The sequence below is a fragment of the Astyanax mexicanus genome, chromosome 23 (assembly GCF_023375975.1).
Source record: "Astyanax mexicanus isolate ESR-SI-001 chromosome 23, AstMex3_surface, whole genome shotgun sequence".
Classification (NCBI taxonomy): domain Eukaryota; kingdom Metazoa; phylum Chordata; class Actinopteri; order Characiformes; family Acestrorhamphidae; genus Astyanax; species Astyanax mexicanus.
Genome location: NC_064430.1, coordinates 22,570,668 through 22,597,500, shown reverse-complemented (window position 1 = coordinate 22,597,500; position 26,833 = coordinate 22,570,668). Strand labels below are relative to the sequence as shown.

The following is a 26,833-nucleotide window of genomic DNA, read 5'->3' as shown; positions in this document are numbered from 1 at the left end:
ACTGAGATAAGTTTCAGCACAGAGATTTACCTCATGCTTTCTGCTGTTGAGATTAAGATTAAGCGTGTTTTATCTGCAATGTCCAACAGAACTAAAACAAAACACTGTAATAAAGAACAATTTACTACACAACTACAACAGAACACTGTAATACAGGAGCTTAAGCCGCTTTCTTCACAGGAATCTTTCAATTTTATGCTAGAATAATAGCATCGTCAAATTTTGTCATTGTTGTATTTTATATTAATGATGGACGCCAACAAATGGACCAAACCGTCCCTATCATCTGCTCTCATCCACATTGAACGTATACGATCAATACGGCCTCCTGCTGTCTCCAGTAACAGAATCCTACTGTCTGGATTTTACTAAATCCCTCCAGAAGTCCATCACTCCATCACTGGAACATTGGATGGAGAGTGACTCTAAATCATTCCACTGTAGCTCTGGCTGTATGTTTAGGGTCATCGTCTTGTCTTTTAAGTCTTTTAAAGCCTCCAACAGCTTTTCTTCTTCCAGGATTGTCCTTTTTTTTATTTATCTCCATCCATCTTCCATCATCAACCCTGACCAGCTTCCTAAATCTGTCCCTGCTGAAGAAAAGCTTATCCCCACAGCATGATGCTGCCACCACCATGTTTCACAGTGCGGATGGTGTGTTCAGGGAGATGGGCAGCATTAATTTTCCTCACAGATAGTGGAAGCTCAGCAGTTTGACTCTTGTATCATTGGCATGTATCTCATATAACATTCACCAGACGAGACATCCATAATAAAATGTTATCATATTGTTTTCATGGTGGGCTCATGCAGAGTTTCTGAACGATATTTGCAGACAGATATTTGATGATGTGGGATGATTTTATTTGATATAATTGTATATAAACAGTGTTTTAATGAGGCAGAAGATTATACTCTCTGTTTTGTTTGATTTCTACAGATGTTTCTGACCGTGTACCTCAGCAACAGTGACCTGCACTTCACAGAGGTGCCCGTTACCCCTGAGACGCTGTGCAGGGACGTGGTGGACCTGTGTAAAGAGCCCGGAGAGACAGACTGCTACCTGGCTGAAACCTGGAGGGGATCAGGTAAGAGATCTCCTGCTGTGTTTATAAAGGCACTCCAGGTAATAAAGAAACATGTTAATGTTTAAAACATGACAGGAGTTTCAGTGAAGTTTCTCCAAGACTGGAGCAGAATTAGCATTAGCTGCTGAGCCCTAGCTCTTTTGCCGTTCAGAAGTGAGTATATCGGACTGTCTGCTCGTTTACAGTGTTAAAATAAGCTCATGGTAGGAACCCCTACCTAATATCACCTCTGGCTTACAGGAACACTCACGATTCCGTGTAGTGCTAGTGTAGAGCTAGTGCTAGTAGTTAGCTGCTAATGCTAATGCTGCTGCACCCAGCCTTAGTGGAAATTTGGAAATCTAAGCTTGCTATAAATTAACAGAAGCTCTATACTCACCCAAATAAACAGTTTTTAGTAAAGAAATGTAGCTTAGCTTTATACATGGCAATACCACTGTTCCTTACTAGTGTCACATAATGTGCCTTATGCCTTATGAATGAAAATAGACCAGAAAGTAGATGTTTATTGATAGTGCACCTTATAGTGTGAAAAATACACCCCCAGGTGTGAGCACTCAGAGATAAATAATTTAGAGATAAGTGGTACAGGTAATGAGGTGAAATATGTTGCATTCATACACAAGCTTACCTTTTATGCTATACGTTATCTATTCTGAATCAGTCCGTGTATCCTGTTGGCCTGAGCAGGACTGCTTTGACTAAACAAACACTTTCAATCGCTTTTAACTAGAACTGTTTGAACAGCATCTTTACCATGAAGCTTCCCTGATATTTTCCTTCTCTTTGATTGGCTGTCTCCTCTTCTGACAGAGCGTATGATTGGAGACAGCGAGAGGATAATTGAGATGCTGCAGCGATGGGGGCAGCAGAGGGCTGAGGTTCGATTCGTCCTCCGACACGACCGAGCGCCCGGCCACGAAACAGGTAATTGTAGCAAATCTCTTTTTTTATATCCACTGTGAGTGGTAATGCCTTCTATAACAAATTTACTCAAATTTACCACATGGACACTGTTGTACCCTGAATTTTGCAGTTAAAACTATGTTTTTTATTTTTTTATGCTTTTGGCTACAGGAAGCTAGTTTATACGCATGCATACAAATAAAAAAAACAGATGCATTTTGGGATTTGTAGTAAATACATATTTAAAATTAGATTCTCTGTTAGTATTTCATTGTTATTGTCTAAATTCAGCTTTTATACCTCAGTTCTATGATTGCATCCATGTTTTCTGCATCTTAAAAATCATAGGGCTCTAAATATAAGGTTGTAAAACCAAAGTTCACGCAGTACTTTTGTGTTTAGAGCCAGAGCCATTTTTATCTGAAAATAGTCATTTTTATTCTGCTGAAATTGAGGGGATATTTAATTACGAGCATGACTGCTCCTCTAAGCTGGGTGGACGGTGTACAGTCGGCGCCGTGTGGAGGATTTGCACGGGTGTTTAATGAAGGAGGATTTTGTTTTGTGTGGGTTTTTTTAGCCTGTGTTTAACCAGGAAACGAGCACATGTTCTCTTTCAGACCTGCAGCTCAGAGCCAAGTCGGTCATCCGTTCAGTCACACACTCTCCTCCGGCACAGCAGAGTCAAAACAGACAGAGATATTTAACCCTCGAGAGACCACAGATATAGGACTAGCTCAGAACCAGACCGCCCTTAACAACTTCATATAACTCAATATAACAACAACTAACACTAAACTGGAAAATAGCGTATTTTTAAGGCGTATTTAAAGCTACACTAGTAAGGAACAGGGGTGTCGTCATGTTTTCCATCTAACTCAGTAGGTCTCACCTCTAGGTGGTGGTGGTGGGGGTAGCTAACTAAGTTAAGTAAAGCTAAGCTAAGTAAACCAAACTAGAATTCTTAAAAAAACATTTTTTTAAGTTAAACGAGAGCTTGATGTTAATCTACACAGATTTCTCTCCTGAAAACTTTTAATTTATGTTTATTTACAGTAAGATTAGATTCCCAACTTTCTCCAGCACTAAGGCTGGAGCATTAGCATTAGCAGCTATCCACTTGTGGCTAGCGGCTAATGCCACCTAAAGTGCTGGATTGAGATCAGGACTTTGACTTGGTCATTCCAAAACATTAATTTTATTCTTCTTGCACCATTCTTTGGAATTCTTTTTTAAAACAATTTGTGTGCTTAGGGTCATTGTCTTGTTGCATGACCCACATTGTCTTGAGATTCAGTTCATGGGCAGATTTGCTGACATTTTCCTTTAGAATTATCTAATATAACTCAGAATTTACTGTTCTGTCAATAGAGGCAAGCTGTCCTGACCAAAATGCAGCAAAAATAGGCCCAAACTATAATGATACCACCACCATGTTTTACAGGCGGGATAAGGTTCTTATAAGGGGTATGCCATATCGTATTGTACGCGATAATATCGCCAACATTTTTGAATGTTGTGAACGATATTATACCCTGAAATATGGCGCCACATCATCCACCCCTAATTATCACATCAGGGTTCTACTTTTTTGCTGTTGCAAAAGAAAAATTCACACTGTTCTTATTTCCTGTTCAATATCTACTAGAGACCAAAAATGATATCTGTCCAGTATCATTTATTTTACTTTAATCCTGGATACATGGAGATATTTGGAGGTCTGTTACAAATCTAAAATTCTTGTATTTTTTAAATATCTCAGTTAGAGGTGTGCCATATCATATCGTATACAATAATAAAATGTATGTTTTGTTTTGTTGCAGTAGTGTATTTTTAATTTTTTTTTCATATCACCAAGAGTATCGTTATCGATAATACCATGAAATATCGTGATATTGTTTTAGGGCCATATCGCCCACCCCTAGTTCTTATGCTAACTTTTAAGCACCAAATCACCTCCTCGCACTACTGGGGTCATCTGTGGGTAACGAGTGCAGGCCCAAGCTGAGTGAGTGTGTACCAGCCTACGCCACCCTCGTGTGCCAAGCACTAGCAAGCACACCACACACTCACACTCACACACACTCACACACAGCTGGCTGGGTCAGTGCTCCCATTTAATTTCCTTTAAGCATTTCTTCTGAAATCAGGGGTATTACTGGGTTATTCTCAGGACCTCTCTCTGCTGCTGTAACAGCCTGGAATCTTCTGGGAAAGCTTTACACCAGAAACTGGAACCTTGCTGTGAGGATCTGATTGAATTCAGTCACAAGAGGATTATTAAGGTCTGATGTTGGGGGATTAGTCACTTCACTTTCGCTCATCTCAGATGTAGTGGATGAAGCTCCATCCAGCATTGCCGAGTAGCATCACAGCGCTAACATTTGGAGGAAAGTGCAGCAACTCGGTTCTGATACATCAGCTCACAGACACAGCCTTGTGCTGATCCACATCACCCTAGGAGTGATGAGAGGAAAGAGAGAGCGCCATCTACTGTACTGTACCCACCCAGAGAGAGCAAGAACAACTGTGCTCTCTCAGGGCTCCGGCAGCTGATGGCAAGATGCATGACTGGAATTTGAATCAGCGATTTACTGATCATTGTGGCAGTGCTTTAGACCCCCAATGTAGCTAATAATAATTATGGCAGCTTAAACCAAAGTCACTGCTGTTTTTACGTTTGCGTTTATTTTTATTTAGCATTTTTAATTGTTTTTGATTGGTTTTAATAAAAACCTTTATTTTAATTATTTTTCCGTAATGAAAATCCCCATTACTTGAACAAGTTGTATTTGAGCTACTGTCAGTCCTGATGCTCTTTGTCTTTCTGCTCTGGACTCTAAACTACTCAGCAAAGACTCAAGCAATTCCCAGCATGCACTCACACCGGACTTCCCTGACTCTGAGCTGATCACATGACATTATGGCGTTCTCGCTCCCCCAGTTACTGATTGTTTTCACCTTACCTGTCTTGTATAAATACCCCTCAGTTTGCTCTGTACTTCGCTGAGTATTGAATCTAGTTATCTTGCTCTTCTACAACACGTTTCCTTTGTTTATTGCCTTTTGTTACCAACTTGTTTTTGTTGTTTTCGACTCTTGGTTTTTGCCTTGCCTTGCTGAACTATTTTTGTCTTTTTGAATACTTCATTGCCTTAGCCCTGTCTTTGCTGTATTTACCATTAATGTTTTTGCCTGACTATACGCTCTGGTATGTTGTTTTTATTTGCTGCTGTATTGTTACTGACCCTGCCTGTCCCTAACTACTCCTGTAAGCTTAGCCCCTTTGTTAAAAAACTGTTTGTTTGGTATCTGTGATATATCTGCACTAGCTTTGGAGTTAAAATATGGAAAAATAGAATAATGTTGTTTTTTTTGTTGGTTGGTGTTATTATTTCACAGACTAGCATTAGCAGTCGCGCTAATTCCTTTACATAATGAGAATAAGCTAAATGTCTACTTCCTTTGCAAAGGTTATAGACTTTCCAGACGTGTGTGTGTGTGGTATTAAGTTTCCACTGAAGATCTTTTGGCCCCATTAAGCCACAAAGCTCCACTGTTACAAAACAGTGAAAATAATCTCAGTGTTGTGCACTTTTTGCACTTTTTGCACTTTGTGAGTTACAGTAATGCTGGGTTTTATGCTGTTCGGCTCTGAAAGCGCTGGTCTTGTGTAATCAGTCGATCGGTGATTAGCCTCCTGCAGGCTGGAACAATGTGTGACTGTTTAGATCTACAGCTGGTTTATCCACTAACCCATATTACCGTGCTGGAGTGAGAGTTATGTAACAGTGTCTGTGGTGGAGATCCGTGTTTTTAGTTTTGTTTGTGGCTCAGTCTCTTTGTTCTCGTTATGTAACACACTCTGACCCTTTCTCACCTGTATACGATATGATATAATATGATATGGAACACCCTCTAACTGAGATATTAATCAATACAAGAATTTGATGAGATTTATCAGATGTGGGTGATATGGCACCATATTTCAGGGTAAAATATCGTTCATTATATTCAAAAATGTGCTTTAACTGGCCACTTTATTGGAAACACCTACTGTGCCTTGTGTTTCCACTCACTGTAGCCAATTTATTGGAAACACCTACTGTACCTTGTGTTTTAAGTGGCCACTTTATAAGAAACACCTACTGTACATTGTACTGTAACTGGCCATTTTATTGGAAACACCTACTCTACCTTGTGCTTTAATTTGCCACTTTATTGGAAACACCTACTGTACCCTGTGCTTTAACTGGCCACTTTATAAGAAACACCTACTGTACCTTGTGCTTTAACTGGCCACTTTATTGGAAACACCTACTGTACCCTGTGCTTTAACTGGCCACTTTATTGGAAACACCTACTGTATCTTGTGCTATAAATGGCCTCTTTATTAGAAACACCTACTGTACCCTGTACTTTAACTGGCCAGTGTATTGGAAACACTTACTGTACCCTGTGTTTTAATTGGACAATTTCTGTGTTTTAATTGTGTTGGTGTAGGGGGTCCCAGAGGTCCAGAGCTGCTGTTGAAGAGGACCACAGTGAAAACAGAGAGACATCTTGAGAATGGGGTGAGTGTGAAAGAATAAAAATAATTCATGCAAATGAGCTCTGCTCTGATTGGTTAATGTAAGTGGGCGGTGCTAATCTCCTGTAGGCTGAATGGAAGGATATACCATGCCATAATTTTCAGTTGAAGAGTTACTTTGGTAAAGGAGTTTGGAATGCCTACACCTGTATAAGCTGTGAGGTGTTATCTTGTGGGGGAGGCTGAGCACTGGCCAGCGTGAAGTTGAAGCCTGGTAGGCCTGACAGTTTTGACAGTTGGATGAAACTTTTATATTATACATAACCACACACAGTGGTAATGATAGTGACCGGCGATCTGTCAGGAATTGTCCCTCTCAACAGACAAGAGACAGAAACCAGTCCACAATAAGTACAGGAGCCCAGAGGTTTCACTCATTCAAACAGCCCTAAAAAATATTTTTAAAAAGCTCAGTTTTAACGCTCTACTTACTAAAAAAGTGTGGGGTTTAAATCGGGCTTGGGCTCTGGCAGAATGTGAACAGCTCGGGTCGGGCTGGATTTTTTGGGCCCAATCTAAGCTCTACCCCACAGATCAGTGCAGTGTTCTCTAGGTTCCATGGGATGATAATGTTGGTAGACATCACAGAAAGAATGGATTTAGAATGTGATATTTTATAGCATACTTTCCAATTACCAGTCAAAAATGTACATACTTATACAGGCCCTTTAAAACTAACATTGTACTTTAAAACTGTTTGTACTTTCTGTATATGTGATTATTGATTATCTGTATCTGGTGATGTTGTTATTAGATGGTTCCTCCGCGGATGGAGCTCACTCTGGCCGAGCTGCAGGAGATGGCATCCCGGCAGCAGCAGCAGATAAACGTCCAGCAGGAACTTCTAGCTAACAAAGTACTAAACTCTTCCAGCTTCATAATTCCATTCTCAGACTGAACTTACGGGCTTTTCCCCCAGTATTGCAATATGTCTGCGTAACTCAGAGGCTGTGATGTAAACAGGCTTTCAGTGGGGAATTAGTGTGAAATTTTAATGAGTTCACTGTAGAGAAATTTACCAGCTTTATTCACAGTGATGGTGGTAAATAAACACTAATGTATCACACATATTAACATTTTAATTGCTCTGAATTAATCTTTAAAAACGTTTTCAATTTGCAGATAGTAAAATTGAATGAAAAATAATTTTCGTTCTCTACAAACCACATTTATTTATTTTTGGACAGAACTAAATGATAAGACATAAATATTAAGACATTATTACGCTCAACCTGCACATCCTGAGCATGGGAGTGACACTCAGCTCAAAGACTACAATTCCCAGCACTCTACGGACTACAAACACAGTGAAGCGTCTCTGGAAGAGCAGGCTGCGTCTTCACACACACACTTGCAGGCTATTGGCTAAATTTAAATAAAATAATGCTAAATTATGCTAAATGCTTTGTTTTGTTATTTTAATTAGTTTATTTTGCCGGTTTACGTTCCTGTGGGTGGGAGCCTGCCGCTCCTGCTTATAAAAATCCTAAAGTTAGAGGAAACACTATACATAGTATCCAATATAAATTAAATTTAGAAAGAAAGTTAAACTGAAGTCCTTTTTTATCTTTTTTTGATCAAATAATTTTGATTGCCAGATGGTCCCTGTTTTAATTGCATGTAATTGCTTGTGTTTCAGGAACAGCGGCTGCGCTTCCTGAAGCTGCAGGAACAGCAGGCGTCGGAGCAGGAGAAACTGCGGCTGCTGCGAGAAAACGCTGAGAACCAGGAGGCCAAACTGCGGAGAGTCCGAGCTCTGAAGGGTCAGGTGGAACAGAAACGCCTCAGCAACAGCAAACTGGGTCAGAACCTACAGACTGTTCAAAATATACAGTATATTAGCAGTTATGGTGTGAAATAGTGTAGTGTATTGAATATTTGAGAAAATTATTTAATTTTAAAATAAAGACATTTTTACACTTATAACAGTCTTTGCAACGTCATATGTTACTTTAAAACATGTGTAATAATGCCCTGCTAAGTGCAGTTCAGCCACTGACCTTGTCTTAGAGCCTCTATTAAAAAAATCCAAATCCACCGGAGATCCTATTTAAACCTATACTTACACACAGAGGTGGGTAAAGTCCAGGTCCAGAACTAACTAGTGTAAACAGAACTGTTCTAAACATACACCTACCTATCTCAATTATACCTGGCTGGTGTTTTTTTAAACTAATTCTAACTCTCTCTCTCTCTCTCTCTCTCTCTCTCTGGATGGGTAGTGGAGGAGATAGAGCAGATGAACGGGTTGTTCCAGCAGAAGCAGAGAGAGCTGGTGATGGCTGTGTCCAGGGTGGAGGAGCTGAGCCGGCAGCTGGAGATGCTGCACCAGGGAAAGCTGGATGACAGTGGACACAACTCAGCTGGAGAACTGGAGCGTCTCTACAAAGAGCTGCAGGTGGGAAACCACCCACCCATCAACCACCACCCATAACCCATCATGCATCACCCATCACCCACCACCCACCACCCATCTCCCACCACGCATCACCCACCACCCATCACCCATCATCCACCACCACCCGTCACCCACCACCCATCACCCACTACCCATCACCCATCATCCACCACCACCCATCACCCATCATCCACCACCACCCGTCACCCACCACCAATCACCCACCACCCACCACCCATCATCCACCACCACCCGTCACCCACCACCAATCACCCACCACCCATCACCCATCATCCACCACCACCCATCACCCATCATCCACCACCACCCGTCACCCACCACCCATCACCCACTACCCATCACCCATCATCCACCACCACCCATCACCCATCATCCACCACCACCCGTCACCCACCACCCATCACCCATCACCCATCATCCACCCACCACACATTTATTTTCAGCTCTGTTTCCTGTGTTGCCTTGTTGCCACAAGAAGCAGTTTTTATTTCTTATTTAAAATAATTTAAAAAAGCCACTTCCCACATGTTCCTCACTGCTATCCACACACTTCCTATAGTGGTTGGAGTTTTTCTTTACGTCACATTTCCCATCACCCAAAAGCTTCCATGACATCACCTGAACTTCCTCACTACTCATTCTACTTTATCACACGACGTGTTGTGTGGAATTTTGTTTTCTTGTTGGCAGATATTTTTGGTTCCCCACTAGAAGAGAAGAGAGACCCTTCTCTACATGAACGTGACAGACAGTGTCAGTCTGTATTATTTAGTTTCTAAACTGAAAGCAGAAGCGTTTCTGAGTGGAGAAGAATATGAGATAGATACTTTATTGATTCTAGAATATGGATATAATATAGTGTTTAATGGTATCAGTGAGCTGAACCACCATCCCTGCTAATCCTCATAATATATTCATTCTAAAAACTGGGGTTTCAGGTTACTTTACTCGTGAGTTCTTCTTCTTCTGGCCACGTCACACGTACAGCCTCTAAAAGAGGATCCGGCTCAGTTTTACTGAACGCGAGCGGCTGGTGGAGCAATGGAGACTTCAGAAGAGGAAACTCAGAGCTCAGTAGCTCATTCACCCATAGTAAAACCAAAGAAATGAAGGAGTGAAGTTTCTGACTGAGCGTGCTCCCTCTCTTTTTCTCTGGTTTGTAGAATGTAGTCAGTTCGGACAGTTACCTTTCCAGGTGTTGTGCCGAATTCTGCACCTGCCAGAATCTCCTACAATCTCCCTGTATTTGACATTGATTGGTTTGTAGAAGGGTGTTCACTGGCCCCTGGCATATTATCAATTCAGTGAATGGATTTTCCACGTGTTGTGCTAAATTCTGCCTCCCTGCCAAAATATGATTCCCATTAAGTGTGTATTTGCCATTAAGCAGATTGTGTGTAACAGATTAGCTTCGGATTCCTTTTCCTATTTCTGTGTATGAATAAAAGTTCATTTACAGTTACAGTAGATACAGAATCACCAGAATCTTTTTCATGTTACTGGGTGACAAAGTCCAGCCTTAGCCTTCTGTTAAACTTCTGGTTTAAAAGTCTAAAACACCTAAAACAAATGTAAGAGAGCACCTTTTTTGGTGAGAATTGTGGTTCATAGCACCTTTTATACCTACTATTTTGGTTTGGACCAAACTAAAAAGTACAAAAATCAATCATGGTGTTCATCTTTAGACTGCTGCATTGTTTAAAACATGTTAATTTATAGTAAAATTTGATTATTTATCTCTCTTCCTCTTTCTCTCTCTCTCTTTCTCTCTCTTTTTGGCTGCAGCTGAGGAATAAGCTGAACCAGGAGCAGAGCTCGAAGCTGCAGCAGCAGAGGGACAGTCTGAGTAAGCGTACGCAGGAGGTGGCTGCTATGGACCGCAGGGTGGCTGAGCTGCGCGAGCGGCTGTGGAAGAAGAAGGCGGCTCTACAGCAGAAAGAGAACCTGCCTGTAAGTTAAAAGAACCATAGAACAGAAGCACAGTTCCACTGAGAGCTGCTTTCACATTGAATCACCTACTTCAACACGCTTGGAGGAGAACATTAATCCTAACTAGTTCTGTCTCTCTTCCTCTTTCAGCAGCCGACTGAAGGCCACACCTCTCAGCCTCTGCTCAGTCAGTCCAGAGTCGCCGCCGTTGGGCCGTATATCCAGTCCCCTCCCCCTCCTCTTCCTCCCAGACAGGAAGTTCTAATAAAACCAGCGTACCCAGATGGCACTGCCACACTGCCCAAACCACTGGCCAAAACCGCAGGTACTCTCCAGAGCAGAGCTCAGCACTCTTTGGGGTTGTGTGCTGTCTGTAGTAGGGCTGTGTACTGGAAAGAAGTTGGTACAAAATTACATATTAAGACTTAATACTGTAAACAAGGCATTATATTACAATATATTTCAATTGCTTAAATCAAACTATAGTATAAAAGTATAAAACCATAGTACAAAAACACACTATTGTATTTATAAAATTATTTTAAAAAAATTATCCAGTCAGAACAGTGGGATCTAACGATCTAATAAGTACAACACCAGAGGTTTAAACCACCAATTCTTACATTAAAAAATGAATAATTTAAGTATTTCATAAAATAAAAAAAACACTATCTTATTTATAAAAAGAGTAAAAGATTTTTTTTTATCCAGAATAGTAGGATCTAATGATGTAAATGTAATGTTTAAAAACAACACAAGGTGAACCACTTCTGACACCAATTTGATATTAAAAAACAAATAATTAAAAATCTGTCATAGAAAAAAACACTATCATATTTATAAAATCTGAGTAAAAGAGATTTTTTATCCAATCAGAACGGTGGGATATAATGATGATGTAATGATGCAACTCTTCTAATGTGTGGGGTTTAAACACAACACAACATGAACCCCTTCTGACACCAATTTTACATTAAAAAAATAATTATTAAAAATTGATACTGTGTTTTTGTAAATTGATACAATTTTGCAAAAGTAAAAGTTGTAATACTGTGATATATTGATATGTTTTGACTCCCCTGGTCTTTAGTGTATAGAAATATACAGTGTATAGAAATATAATTTATATATACATTAATAAAAAGTATTTTATAAAAATAAAACCTTCTCAACTTTTAATGGCAAAAAGAGTTTAGTTCAGGTCATTTTGAAGTGTTTCTATTGGTCTGTTCAATAAGAAATTTTGACACAGTGTGAGAAACTGTTTGTCTGTTCAAATTATGTAGCAAACTAAAAATCGAATATGGCGAATATGGAAATAGTTGTTTTTGATTGGACAGCGACAATATACTATATCTAAGTGTATCTAAGGGTATGTCTCTCCCCAGGTCTTGGTCTCCAAACAAGCAAAATCTTAAAGCTCTCTGATTGGAGCTCCAGCGCTGAGGTCACTGGTGTGGGCGTATCCCAGCGTGGCCACGCCTCCACACTACCAAGAATGAGCAGCCATGGGTCAATGGAGAAAGGTGAAGAAACTCACAGTTCACACTTACACTAATTAATTAAGATTTGAGTGTGTTTAGTGATTATTAAGATACGATTAGTGCCAGTCCACCATGTTTGTTAGCATCATTAGCTTAGCATCACCTGTACTGAACTCAAAAAGCACATTAAGATACCAGATGTGATTTCCTGCTAATTAACTGATCTGGGGTCAGTGATCTGTGTTGTTATAAGCTTCAGTGTTCAGCAGGTGCTGTTCTGGTGATGTTCTGTTCAGTGCTGAGATCAGCTGACTGCATTTCCTTTTTCTGTTTCAGATCCTGAGATTGACCTGAAACCACCTCCACTTCCCTTACGAAAGAACCAGAGCAGCGAGGACCTCTTGAGGGATGGGCAGGTACTGCACACACACACACACACACACACACACACACACACACACCTATATATACACACACAAACACACACACACACAAACGTATTTTTATCTCTTTCCAAGTTGTAATATGCAAAAAACATATATACAGCTTCCTGTATTAAAGCTCAGTTAAACTAAGTAACTCAGCACAAAACTAAATCCTGAGATAGTCAAGTCAAGTCAAGTCATTATCAACCGCTTCATCCATTAAGGGTCGTGGGGGGGTGCTGGAGCCTATCCCAGCCGGCATCGGGCGGAAGGCAGGATACACCCTGGACAGGCCGCCAATCCATCGCAGGGCAGACAGACACAGACAGACACACAGACACATTCACTCACACACTCACACCTAAGGGGCAATTTCAACCAAGTTCCAATTAGCCTGAACGTGCTGTCTTTGGACTGTGGGAGGAAACCGGAGAACCCGGAGGAAACCCACACAGACACAGGGAGAACGTGCAAACTCCACACAGAAAGACCCGGGTCGCCCCAGCCGGGAATCGAACCCAGGCCGTCTTGCTGTGAGGCGGAAGTGCTACCCACTGCGCCACCGTGCCGCCCTAAACCCTGAGATAATATAATATAAATATTATAATACAGGAAAAAAATCTAAATCTAGTCTAAAAGTCTAAATCTAGTCTGCCAGGTCTAATAAACCAGACTACACTATTATTACTGTCTACTTTTTAAATGTATAGGAAAATACCAGCATTTAAAAAGGGAATCACATTAATAACAGAATTGTTGTTGTGTGAAATGTTTTAGTTTGTTTATTTAAGAAAATATGCATATTTAAGTGGAAATCCTTTTTATGGCCATTTAGTACTTGTTTATTTTGTGATAAAATGGTCAGTTTTGATACTGTTGCTTCATTAATAATTAAAAATAATTAAAAAATTAAAAAGGCACAACTTGGATGTCTTCTATATATATATTTTTATACATTGCCAAAGTATTGGATTAGAGCATTTTACCCCAGACTCTCTCAGACTGTGTGTAAGAGCTGTAATCAGTCAGTGTCTGTTGTGCAGGGTTCATACGTTCATGAAAATCCTGGAAAAGTCATGGAGTTTGATGTTTTGGAAAAATAAAAAAATACCCTGTAAGTTTTAGAAAATCCATGGAAATTAAAAAAAAAATTCTGTTATTGACAGTTTTGGTTGAAAAAAAAAAAAATTAATGTTTGGGTAAATCCGTCACGTTTCGCCGCATTAGCCGGCTGTCTATGTGGGTTCTATTCAGACTAGAGTTTTAAATATCCGTAAAACAATTTACTCAGTGAGAGAAAAGGCTGAGTTAATGCTACCTGGCTTCATTCAGACACATATAAGGCAGAATATGCATAAAAATGTTATTCAGCCAGTAAACAAAAGATATTTAAATCATTTTAAGTGAGAGGCAATTATAACCAACATGAGTTTTTAATTTAAATTTTTTTTTCTATGTCCGTACTGATGTTTTAAAGATCGTATGGTCATTAAATTTTGACGTGAAGTCATGAAAAAGTCATGAAAACCCTGGTTGTGTTTTTGTGTTCAGTCTGTAGGGAAGGTTCCTCCTCCCGTCCCCAGCAAACCCAAACCGTCCCCGGGCCCCCAGTCCGGCTTCAGTAAACCCGGCTTCAGCACCGGAACGTTCCCCGGCAAAGCCAGAGGAGCCCCCCAGCTCACCCCACCGTCCACCCACAGCCAGAGACCTCCACCCCTGCCCCCTCCACACCACGGCCTGCCGCTGCCCCTGCCACCCAAACCGGACACCCTGCCGGCCGCCACCGTGCGCCCCTTCAGCGTGGAGGGCCCGGCGGGGAAAGGCTCGGCCACGCCCCCCACCCTCCACAAACCCCAGACCCTGGCAGCCAGCTCCATCTACTCCATGTACACCCAGCACGGCTCACTGGCCAAAGGCTACCAGGGCCAGAGCACCCTGACCCGCTCCCAGCCACGCCGTGAGTACAGCTTGCACTACTGACCTCACTACTGACCTCACTACTGACCTCACTACTGACCACACTACTGACTTCACTACTAACCACACTACTGACCTCACTACTGACCTCACTACTGACCACACTACTGACCTCACTACTGACCACACTACTGACCTCACTACTGACCTCACTACTGACCACACTACTGACTTCACTACTAACCACACTACTGACCTCACTACTGACCACACTACTGACTTCACTACTAACCACACTACTGACCTCACTACTGACCACACTACTGACTTTACTACTAACCACACTACTGACCTCACTACTGACCACACTACTGACCTCACTACTGACCACACTACTGACCTCACTACTGACCTCACTACTGACCACACTACTGACTTCACTACTAACCACACTACTGACCTCACTACTGACCACACTACTGACCTCACTACTGACCTCACTACTGACCACACTACTGACTTCACTACTGACCTCACTACTGACCACACTACTGACCACACTACTGACGTCACTACTGACCTCACTACTGACTACACTACTGACCTCACTACTAACCACACTACTAACCACACTACTGACCTCACTACTAACCACACTACTGACCTCACTACTAACCACACTACTGACCTCACTACTGACCACACTACTGACCACACTACTGACGTCACTACTGACCTCACTACTGACTACACTACTGACCTCACTACTAACCACACTACTGACCACACTACCGCTCGCACTACTGACCACACTACTGACCTCACTACTGACCACACTACTGACCACACTACTGACCTCACTACTGACCTCACTACTGACCACACTACTGACCTCACTACTAACCACACTTCTAACCACACTACCGCTCGCACTACTGACCACACTACTGACCTCACTACTGACCACACTACTGACCACACTACTGACCTCACTACTGACCTCACTACTAACCACACTACTAACCACACTACTGACCACACTACCGCTCGCACTACTGACCACACTACTGACCACACTACCGCTCGCACTACTGACCACACTACTGACCACACTACTGACCACACTACTGACCACACTACCGCTCACACTACTGACCTCACTACTGACCTCACTACTGACCACACTACTGACCACACTACCGCTCACACTACTGACCTCACTACTGACCACACTACCGATAGAGGAGATACAGATAGAGGAGATAATGGTGAAACAGATATGGGAGTTGAAGATGCATGCAGGTGCATCATGACTCACGCTACTATTCCCCATGCGGTATTTTGACAGTACTAAAACTGTAATTAAATTAAAGCCACATAGAGAAATATTTAAGTAAAATTTACACAGAAAGAGAAAGGCAGCCAGTCTTTTGGTAAATAAATATATGCTGACAGATTTATTTTTATTCAAATGAATCTACAGAAGTTAATCATAGGTTTAAGATTTTAAATCAAACTCACTCTAATCTATAGTTCTATAAATCCATATTCTGCCATTTTCAGCTTCTCTTCTGTGGTTGACTGCCAGATTCATTTAAATAAAGTTGAGCACTGATTAACTTTTATGCCAAAGGGTTAAACGCAACCCTGCATGCATCGTGACATGCGGCCGCTCTCTCTGTAGAAATGAGTAGGATGCGTCAGGGCTCAGGTGCCAGTGGACGCATACCACGAGGCTAAATTCGCGCAGCTAATGTTACTATCCTAGTCCTGTACAGCCGGAATCTTTCAGTAGGAAAACAGGCCAGTTTGTGGAGATGTATAATACCAAGTTAACGCATTCCTAGTTATTTAGCGTATTTTGTCAATCATTTGCATCCTAATCCTGTTCATAATCACATAAAGTACATGATTTAGTTGAGCGCCGACAGCAGAAGTGAGATGTAAGGGTTAATTGTGCAGTCTGTGAGTTCTGGTGGTTAAAGATGCGGTTAGTAATGCGAGGGCTGTTAGCGCTGTTAGCACTGTTAGCGTGCTGAGCTCTGGCAGTAATGTACGCCCTGAGGCGTGAGGTTTTAATAACGAGGAACAAAGCGCTGATTCTAAAGGCTGGCGGGGTATTTACAGCAGAACTGTGCTCACTTTACAACAGGAAATCATCAGCGTGACTCATCCTCTTCCTCATCCTCTTCCTCACGCACCAGACAAAACTGTGAGTGGGAGGGAGAGAGCGTGAGAGAGGGATAGAGAGGGGTAAGCTACAATATAATAGGCAATATTAAAGATTGTGAGAGACAGAAAGCAATAAACACAATTTGCACAATATGATCAAGCATAAAATTATGACCATCTTTTTTCTATAACAATATCTATTATCTTTTATCTCCACTGAGAATATAGAAGCACTCTCTCTGTCTGTAATTACAGAACTACCACAGGTATAGCAGATTCTGTCTGTTCACCAACAAAGCGTACCAAAGGTTTACAGTACTAACTAATCTCATTCTCATATTGTCAAACTGTAAGAAGTAGCATTGTGGCAGAGCGAGAGAGAGAGTGAGAGACAGAGCAAAAGAGAGAGAGCAAGAGAGAGTGAGAGAGAGAGCAAGAGAGAAAGCAAAATAGAGTGATTAAGAGACAGTGAGAAAGAAAGTGAGCAAGAGTGAGAGAGACAGCAAAAGTGAGAGAGTGAGCAAGAGACAGAGCAAGGAGAGACAGAGCGAGTGAGAAACAGAGCGAGAGAGAGAAAGAGAGACAGCAAGAGTGAGTGAAAGAGTGAGCAAGAAAGAGTGAGCAAGAGACAAAGCGAGAGAGAGAGAGAGAGAGAGAGAGAGTGAGAGACAGAGCGAGACAATGAACGAGAGACAAGAGTAAGAGAAAGTGAGTGAGAGACAGAGTGAGAGACAAAGAGAGAGAGAGAGAGTGAGCAAAAAACAGGGTGAGAGTAAGTGAGAGACAGAGCAAAAGAGAAAGTGAGTGAGAAACAGAGCAAAAGAGAGAGAGAGTGATAGAGAGACAGAGGGAGTAAGAGACAAAGTGAGAGAGAAAGCAAAATAGAGTGATTAAGTGATGAGAGTGATGAGACAGTGAGAAAGAAAGTGAGCAAGAAACAGAGCAAGAGAGAGACAGAGCGAGTGAGAAACAGAGCGAGAGAGAGAGCAAGAAAGACAGCAAGAGTGAGCAAGAGACAAAGCGAGACAATGAACGAGAGACAAGAGTAAGAGAGAGAGTGAGTGAGAGACAGAGTGAGTGACAGACAGAGTGAGAGACAAAGAGAAGAGGAGAGAGTGAGCAAAAAACAGGGTGAGAGTGAGAGACAGAGCAAAAGAGAGAGAAAGTGAGTGAGAAACAGAGCAAAAGAGTGAGTGAGAGAATGATTGAGAGACAGAGCGAGAGACAGAACGAGCGAGAGATAGAGTGAGAGAGAGAGACAGAGAGAGAGAGAGACAGAGAGAGAGAGAGCAAGCACCTGAGAGACCTCAGCACAAGTTTACCTTTTTTAGATCTTTTGGTACTCTTTAGTACTGAGATATTTCAGCTGGTACCTTTTTATTGTTGAATTTTGATACTGAGCTCTACATAAGACGATGGCTAGTTGGCGTGACCAGCGACTGTATCTTCTGATGAACAATTTGTGATAACCACCTTTTAGCCCCTTGATAGTGATCAGGTCCTTTGATAATGCAGATTTAAATTGCACGTTTGCTGGTGATCTGTGGTTTAATTCTCTTTATCTCATTTTTTTTAGTGTATGGAAAGCCAGTGGTCCCGTCCAGCAGTGGGCAGCACTCCCACTTTCAGGACAGCAGCCACCCTGAGCGCCTCACTGTCTCAGAACCCGACCAGGTGGACCAGGGCGTCACCATCACCCCCTCAAACATCCCCGGAGACGGTCCAGAACCAGAGCGCGTCCCACGTCCCCTCAGCCCAACCAAACTCCTGCCGTTCCTGTCTCACGCTCACCGACTGCAGAGCGACGCCGACCTGGAGTCCCTAAAGAAGAGACTCCACCACGCGCCTCGAGTCCTGAGGAAGCGCAGCTCCATCACTGAACCTGAGGGACCTGCAGGACCCAACATCCAGAAACTGCTCTACCAGAAGACCACGCTGGCAGCGATGGAGACGCCCGAGAGGGAGGAGTCAGGGGGGACGACCAGGCAGGAGGACGAGGGCGTGAAGCTGCAGAAGGAGGATGACTCTGTCCCGCCTCTGCTGCCCCCGCGATCCCCCGTCTCCGACGAGAACGAACAGGCAAAGCTCCGCCCCCCGCTGGAGGAGGAGGAGCAGGAGGTGAGCAGATCCAGCCCCCCGGAGACGTACACGGACGAGTACCCGCCGTACCCCCCGCCGCCCTACCCAATCACCCAAACCCAAGCGGACCAGGACAGCCTGGGGGAGGACAGCGGGAACATGAGGGCTCCAGAGGTCACCGGACAGGTCACGCTCCCCCCGGTACGCAGCGCTGTACGGATGGATGCTGTTTTAGTTACGGAGAAAACACTTTCATTACAATTGAAATCAACCAATATAAACCAAACATAGCAAAAGCATTTAAAAAGCTTATTCCAACCAGAATTCTGGATCTCATTTTACCGCAGAAAATATTTTAAAATCTCAAATGTGCTCTTCAGGCCGCAACAAAAACACGTCCTTCTGTTTCTCTTCATAGTTAATCTCTTTATGGCATAAATTATATTTTAATGTGGTAATTTTTTTTTAAAAGCTTGATAACAAGCTAATTATTTGAAGCACCACTGCTAATTGATTCATCACGATGGTCCTAACAAACGTGATCCACATAGTGTTGCAAGGCAAAGGCAAGAAATGAAAAAGAATAATGTTTTAGTATCGTATTTTTCGCACTATAAGGCGCACTATCAATAAACGTCTATTTTCATAGATAAGGTGCACTAAGCAACACTATAAGGAACTTAGCTAACTAAGTTAAGTGAAGCTAAACTATGTAAACAAAACTGTAATAAAAAATACTTTCTCTCCTGAAAACTACTTATTTGGGTGAGTAAAGCGCTTCTGTTTATGTACAGTAAGCTTAGATTCCAGAATTTCTCCAGCACTAATGTTAATGCTGCTCCAGCAGTGCTAGTCAGGGTTAGCTGCAGGCTACAGGCAGATAATACTCGCCTCTGAGCAGAGAAACAGCGGTTATCGGCTAATGCTAATGCTAATGCTGCTCCAGTCTCTGTGCTGGAGAGCTAAACTGAAACTCCTGTAGAACTCTGTACTTCAGTGGAGTGACTTTAATGCTCCTTAATACCTGACTGATAGAATTCATACATAAGGAGCACCGAATTATAAGGAGCTCTGATGATTTTTAGGGGGAAAATTTAAGGATTTTACGTCATGTAACTTTAATATTGTCATGATTATCATGATTATTATTATTATTATTGAGAAGATATAAGGTATTTATAGTTACAGGTTATCAGTATGGACTTCATTCCAGATCAGCCGTTCTGGTGAAGAAGGAGATTTTAGAGACCGGTAGATGAGAGCGTGAGAAAGAGCGAGTCAGGTCAGCTCAGACTCCAGTAATCCTCCCATTCCGGCTCCTTTCAGAGGCTGTTGCTTAGCAACCGACCACACTAAGATTCTAATCACCGCCTGATCAAACACTCATCAAACACTGAAGAGGGACCGAAGTGTCGACCCGCAGGTTTCAGCTCCGTTTATTACTTTACTCCACTGACGCTGATGAATTAGAGTATGTTTATGTGTGCACAGCAGAGTACAGGTTGTCTGGACTTGGGTCGGGTCGGGCCAAGAATACCCGCCACTTTCCTCGGGCCTGGTTCAGGTCGGGCTCAAGAAAATGATCGTTAATTAATGTCTTTTCAAATTCTATAAATAAATATACATCTGTGGCATGATAATAATACTTGCAATATAGCAAAGTAACAAATGAAACTGTGGTCTTTGTGATGTTGCACAGGTTAGAATGGTAATATCAATATAATAATCAATATAATTTTATTATAATTACACATTACTGCCTCCACTTGTCTACAGACGCAGCTTTCAGTGCATTTAACCCTTGTGTGGTGTTCGGGTCTGTGGGACCTTTTTTCATTTTTCATCAAATGATACTAAAAAAATATTTTTTCTAACTCAAACTCATTGGCATTGGCCCATTTTTTGTGAAAAACAAATATCAAAACACATTTTCGATAAACACACACTGTACACCCCCCCCCCCTACACATTTATATTACATACAGTATGTTTGGCCAAGGGCTAATAAACATTGCTTCATTTGTAAATTTGAAACTAAACAAATTTTCTACTCATATCTTGAGTTAAATTCATTTTCATTTACATTTTATTAAAAAACTAATAAAAAAAGAGTAGTACATTTTTGAAAGAAATGTAACATAAGAAAGTAACAAAGTAAATAAGTAACAAAAATATGAACACCACACAAGGGTTAAAGTAAAAGCTTTGTGACATGCTGACAGGCTTTGGACGATGAACGCAACACATGGTCCGTGCTCGGCTTAAATAAACAGTGGGAAAGACTACAGCAGCAGTAAAACTGTACTCTACACTATTAGGGTGTTCAGTTAGCTGCGGCTAATATGAATGAGAGGTACTGAAATTAGCATGATGCTAACTGAATGTCTCTCTGTCTCTCTGCAGGGGAAGAGGACGAATCTGAGGAAGGTGGGCTCAGAGAGGATAAATCATGGGATGCGGGTTCGTTTTAACCCACTGGCGCTGCTGCTGGACTCGTCTCTGGAGGGAGAGTATGATCTGGTGCAGAGGATCATTTACGAGGTGAGAAGTAGAAACTCGATCAGTAACAGAGTCGTTTGCAGAAAAGCACTTAAAAGTTACCGTAACCAGATTTAAAAGCAGAACTTGCTTTTTTTTGTTCAGGTGGAGGACCCGAGTCTGCCCAACGACGAGGGCATCACCGCTCTCCATAACGCAGTGTGTGCAGGACACACTGAGATCGTCAAGTTCCTGGTGCAGTTTGGAGTGAATGTTAATTCTGCAGACAGCGACGGCTGGTGAGAAGATGCACACTGACTTAAGCTCTATCTGTACAGGATTATTTTCTCAGGGGGTTTTTCTCTTTTATAAGGGTTTTTATCCTCTGTGATTTTATTCCCGTTCAGAACGATCATGTTCGTGTTTTTCTCAGACGTCCTCTGAGAAAATTACAGGCTGAATTATCTACTGTTTTTCTCTGAACTCCGTTCTCCTCCTGTAATTTTAGTCCCGTCCGGACGCACATCTCTGAGTTTCGTCTCCTCACCTTTAATAAAATAGATATTTGGCCACTGCTGCACACCGTAATAACACTTTGGTTGCGCCACGGTTTCCACGGAGATCCACGTTAAAAACACAACAGCGAGTGGAAATGGAGGAGCTACTGAACAGCTTTATGTGATGTCATGTGACCGAGAAAAACTAAAACCTAAAAACTCACTGATCCTCCTGCTGAGATACTAATCCCGTCCAGATACAGGGCTTTAGACAGTTTTCTAGTTTTGATAGGAACTCATTTAACACTTAAAGGACAAAACAGAGGAAAACATTTCAGTTATTAATGAAATATAAGGTTTAGTTTTTAATGGCTCTTTAGACTCTTTTCTTTTTCTTCTTCTTCTTGTCTGTGGTCTTCAGGACGCCGCTGCACTGCGCCGCCTCCTGTAATAACGTGCAGATGTGTAAATTCCTGGTGGAATCCGGCGCTGCCGTGTTCGCCACCACCTACAGCGACATGCAGACGGCAGCAGATAAGTGTGAGGAGCTGGAGGAGGGATACGCTCAGTGCTCTCAGTTCCTCTACGGTGAGAAACGGTAGCTTTTAAGAAAACTGATTTATACAGATTATATTTTACCACAGTTTATAGGCCACGTTCATACACTGGAATGTGACCCTACAAGGCTAATGAAGCATTGCGCTAACCAGAAACCAAAAGGCCCATTTATGTCCGAGGATCAATCGTATACATAGTTGCTGGGATAAAACAGGAATTACAAGCTTACTTACATTTAGCTCATACTTTTATCCAAAGTGACTTACAAGGTTATCCCTGTTGCAGAGTAGTAGAGTTAGGAGTCTTGTTAGGAGGACTTTTATTAGTGTAGAGCAGTATTCAGTCACTCAGACCAGGAATTGAACCCCAGTCTCCCACATGATATGGTGTTATCACTGAGACACACCAACCACTGTGTACTTTTCTGACATTTTTGTAAAAGTGGTACCGTATTTTTCAGACTATAAGGTGCACCTAAAATCATCCCCAAAAATCATCAGTGCCCCTTATGTATACATTTTTACCAGGTTATAAGGAGCAGTAAAGCATCTCCACTGAATTACAGATTATAAGGGAGTTAGCGCGGCTAATTGTGGCTGAGTTGCGCTGCTAACTGGGATTGGGTAGCCCGGCTAAATGCGGGTTTCTAGCACTGCTGACCAGGGCTGGCTATGCTGCTAACCGGGTCTGGGTAGCACTGTTAACCGCAGCTGGCTATTTTTTAAGAATTACAGTTTTGTTTACTTAGGTGCTTCCCCATTAAAAGGGCAACATGGTGACACCCATGCTCATTTCGATTATCTGATGTGCCTCATGTATGAGAATAAACGTTTATTGATAGTGCCCTTTAAAATCCAGTGTGCCCTATAGTGCGAAAAATACGGTGAATATTCTATATTTTCTCGAGTGGTATTAAATTTTTTTTTTAATTTCCATACACCTGCAGATATTGTGATTTATATATATGTGTGTTTTTGCGTGCAGGCGTTCAGGAGAAGATGGGTGTGATGAACAGGGGCGTGGTTTACGCTCTGTGGGATTATGAAGCTGAGGGGGGTGATGAACTCTCCTTCACTGAGGGAGACTGCATGACCGTCCTGAAGAGAGACGACGGGCAGGAGAGCGAGTGGTGGTGGGCTCGCTGTGGAGACAACGAGGGGTACATCCCCCGCAACCTGCTCGGAGTGAGACACCTACATACCTACATACTGCTTACAGTCACTGTGGACACTTTAACAGAAACACCTACTGTACCTTGCTGATCAGCGAGAGCAACCAGGCACAGTTGGGAGGGGTGGAGGTGGGGTTAAGGGTGGTGGAGGTGGAGTTAGAGTGAAATTAGAAGTGAAATTAGAGGGGTGGAGAAGGAGTTAGACTGGTGGAGTTGATGGGGTGAAGGAGTAGTTAAGGGTGGTGGAGGTGGAGTTAAGGGTGGTGGAGAAGGAGTTAGAAGGGTGGTGGTGGACATGGAGTTAAGCGTGGTGGAAGACGGGTTAAGGATGATGGAGGTGGAGTTAATGGTTGTAGGTGGAGTTAGAGGGTTGGAGGGCAGGTTAAGGGTGATGGGGGTGGAGTTAAGCGTTGTAGGTGGAGTTAGATAGGTGGAGGTGGAGTTAAGGGTTGTGGAGGTAAAGTTAAGGGAGTGGAGGTGGAGTTAAGGGAGTGGAGGTGGAGTTAAGAGTGGTGGATGTGGAGCTAAGGGAGTGGAGGTGGAGTTAAGAGTGGTGGATGTGGAGTTAAGGGAGTGGAGGTGGAGTTAAGAGTGGTGGAGGTGGAGTTAAGGGAGTGGAGGTGGAGTTAAGGGTGATGAAGGTGGAGTTGATAAAGTGAAGGTGGAGTTACAGTGGTAGAGGTGGAGTTAAGGGTTGTGGAGGTGGAGTTAGAGGAGTGGAGGAGGAGTTAAGGATTGTGGAGGTGGAGTTAGAAGGGTGAAGGTGGGGTTAGAGGTGTGGAGGAGGAGTTAAGGGGTGGAGATGGAGTAAAGGGTGGTGGAAGTGAAATTAGAGGGGTGGAGAAGGAGTTAGAGGGGTGGAGGAGGAGTTAAGGATTGTGGAGGTGGAGTTAGAAGGGTGAAGGTGGGGTTAGAGGAGTGGAGGAGGAGTTAAGGGGTGGAGATGGAGTAAAGGGTGGTGGAAGTGAAATTAGAGGGATGGAGAAGGAGTTAGAGGGGTGGAGGAGGAGTTAAGGATTGTGGAGGTGGAGTTAGAAGGGTGAAGGTGGGGTTAGAGGGGTGGAGGAGGAGTTAAGGGTGGCTGAGGAGGAGTTGGAGGGGTAGAGGTGGGGATAAGGGTGGCGGGGGTGGAGTTAAGGGTTGTGGAGGTGGAGTTTTGGGGTGGAGGTGGACAGAAGTCAGGAGAAGTCAGCTCACAATTTAAATCGTAATATTCTGGGGAAAAATCACAATTAGATATTTTGTCCAAATCGTGCAGCTCTAGTGGCCACTTTATTGGAAACATTTACTTTACCTTGTGATTCCACTCACTGTGGCCTCTTTATTTTAAGTTAGTAAGTGTTTCTAATAAAGTGGCCACAGTGAGTGTGAATGTTGAAGTGATTCATTTATATTATTGTTTATTATTAATTATTAATGTTTATTGTTTATTATTAATGTTAATTAATGTTTATTAATGTCGGCTGTTCTGTTTGCAGCTGTATCTGCGGATCAAACCCCGGCAGAGGAGTCTGGCCTGAAGCTTCCTAGTGAACTTCATCGTGAACTTCACTGTGAGTTTCAGTTACAGCAGCAGCTGTAAAGTGCTGATGATCAGTCCGCTGTGCACCGGTCAGCTTTACTCTGCTTTAATGTTAAACGTGGATTTATTGAATCTTATTCAGAAGCACAATGAAGAAGGAATGTACCGAACCCTCAGAGCTTTCTTCACTTTTGTAGAAAAAGAGGATTTTTAATGTAGAGATAAATAAATATCCAGTACAGGTTTGTTACTGCTGATCAGGAACTTTTCTAGATTAAAGATAAAGGAATGTTCAGCTCCAGAAGCGTACAACTCCTCTCTCGGCTCCAGAAACAAAGACTTATTTATGCATCTCTAGAAGATAATGTGTACAGATGTACAGAAATGATGACTCCGGTGCTCTTCATCCACTGTGAGGGTCTATCAGGTTCCCTGCTGGTTCCTTTCTGGACCTGGATTATCCACCGCTGGTGAAGAACATCCTCACTTATTTAAATGAATGTAGCTCTGGATCACAAAACTGCCGTCTGAAGCTCTGAAGCTCCAAAATGCAACGATTGGTTTGTTAAAAGTTCAGCAGAAAGTCAGATTTACAGTTTTCCTCTTTACCCAGTTAGCCAAATCTTATATATTTATATAAATCGAGAAAAAAAATCAGCTTTATGCACACTAATTTTTACTGGAAGAAATCTCAATTTGTATACTTTAGAATAAAATATTAACAATTAAATAAAGATTCATTTTTTTACATTTTTCCTGAAATAAAAAATATGGGGAAAATGAGTAAAATGAGTAAAAACATTTTTTCTTTACGATATCAAATCCAAAAAAACTTGTTTATACCCAATTGTTTTATATAATTGAATTGATAAATGTTAAACTGAGTGCTGACCTATGTAGCATCACAAAATATCTATCTATCTAAAAAATAATGACTTTTCAAACTTACCTCTGAATTTCCTCATTTTTCTTTACATATTGTACCACAGATAACACACCACTTGTTTACTGGTATTATGGCATTTTTAATACTAGGTATAACACTAAGGGGAAATCTTGCCATCAGCTGCCGAAGCCCCGAGAGAGCACAGTTGGTCTTGCTCTCTCTGGGTGGGTACAGTACAGAAGATGGCACTTTTTCCCCTCATCACTCCTAGGGTGATGTGGATCAGCACAAGGCTGCGTCTGTGAGCTGATGTATCAGAACCGAGTCGCTGCGCTTTCCTCCGAGCATTAGCGCTGTGACGCTACTTTAAATGATAATAGAAACAGATGAGAATGGAAAACGGGCGAGTCATTCTTTCTACCAGCTTTTTTTTTTAACTTGGCTCACTGGGTTGAGAAAACTGTAAATTTAAATTTCCACTGATTTTTCTGGATCAGAATCAGGATTTCTCCGATACTCACTGCCAACAGCTCTGAACGTGCTGATCCAGGTTCAGTTTCCTCTCGGAGTTTAAAGCTAGTTAGAATTTGTTGTTTATTAATGATAAACATTGAAAGATCAGTTTTGCCTCTATGGTGCTTAAAGAGACACAGCTGCAGCGCTGCGTGATCACAGCCTGATTCACATTAATAAAGCTTTTTATTAAAATCA

The 26,833-nt window shown here is 42.1% G+C and overlaps 1 protein-coding gene and 1 long non-coding RNA gene across 24 annotated transcripts in view; one reads left to right on the top strand and one right to left on the bottom strand.

Annotated features, from left to right (window-relative positions):
• The window catches only part of tp53bp2b (tumor protein p53 binding protein, 2b), a 45,364-nt gene extending 18,531 nt beyond the window's left edge, over window positions 1-26,833 (top strand). The window contains exons 2-18 of the mRNA XM_007257618.4: window positions 941-1,088; window positions 1,902-2,015; window positions 6,498-6,568; window positions 7,340-7,441; window positions 8,225-8,387; window positions 8,808-8,983; window positions 10,790-10,954; window positions 11,084-11,258; window positions 12,322-12,459; window positions 12,754-12,833; window positions 14,394-14,799; window positions 18,508-19,211; window positions 21,414-21,551; window positions 21,654-21,787; window positions 22,407-22,573; window positions 23,528-23,727; window positions 25,193-26,833. Of these exons, the coding sequence (XP_007257680.3) occupies window positions 941-1,088; window positions 1,902-2,015; window positions 6,498-6,568; window positions 7,340-7,441; window positions 8,225-8,387; window positions 8,808-8,983; window positions 10,790-10,954; window positions 11,084-11,258; window positions 12,322-12,459; window positions 12,754-12,833; window positions 14,394-14,799; window positions 18,508-19,211; window positions 21,414-21,551; window positions 21,654-21,787; window positions 22,407-22,573; window positions 23,528-23,727; window positions 25,193-25,234 (3,123 nt within the window). The 3' untranslated portion in view covers window positions 25,235-26,833. The remainder of the gene's footprint in view (window positions 1-940; window positions 1,089-1,901; window positions 2,016-6,497; window positions 6,569-7,339; window positions 7,442-8,224; window positions 8,388-8,807; window positions 8,984-10,789; window positions 10,955-11,083; window positions 11,259-12,321; window positions 12,460-12,753; window positions 12,834-14,393; window positions 14,800-18,507; window positions 19,212-21,413; window positions 21,552-21,653; window positions 21,788-22,406; window positions 22,574-23,527; window positions 23,728-25,192) is intronic.
• On the bottom strand, window positions 14,757-16,004 carry LOC125787249 (uncharacterized). Of its 23 annotated transcripts, none has more exons than XR_007429181.1 (6): window positions 15,940-16,004; window positions 15,724-15,759; window positions 15,568-15,651; window positions 15,112-15,447; window positions 14,920-14,967; window positions 14,757-14,847 (listed from the first exon to the last, which is right to left on the bottom strand). It is a non-coding gene; the product is annotated as an uncharacterized LOC125787249 (long non-coding RNA). The 23 variants fall into 23 exon arrangements; XR_007429172.1 differs by having other exon boundaries at window positions 15,544-15,627; window positions 15,928-15,949; XR_007429182.1 differs by lacking the exons at window positions 15,724-15,759; window positions 15,940-16,004 and adding an exon at window positions 15,760-15,841 and having other exon boundaries at window positions 15,112-15,171; window positions 15,220-15,447.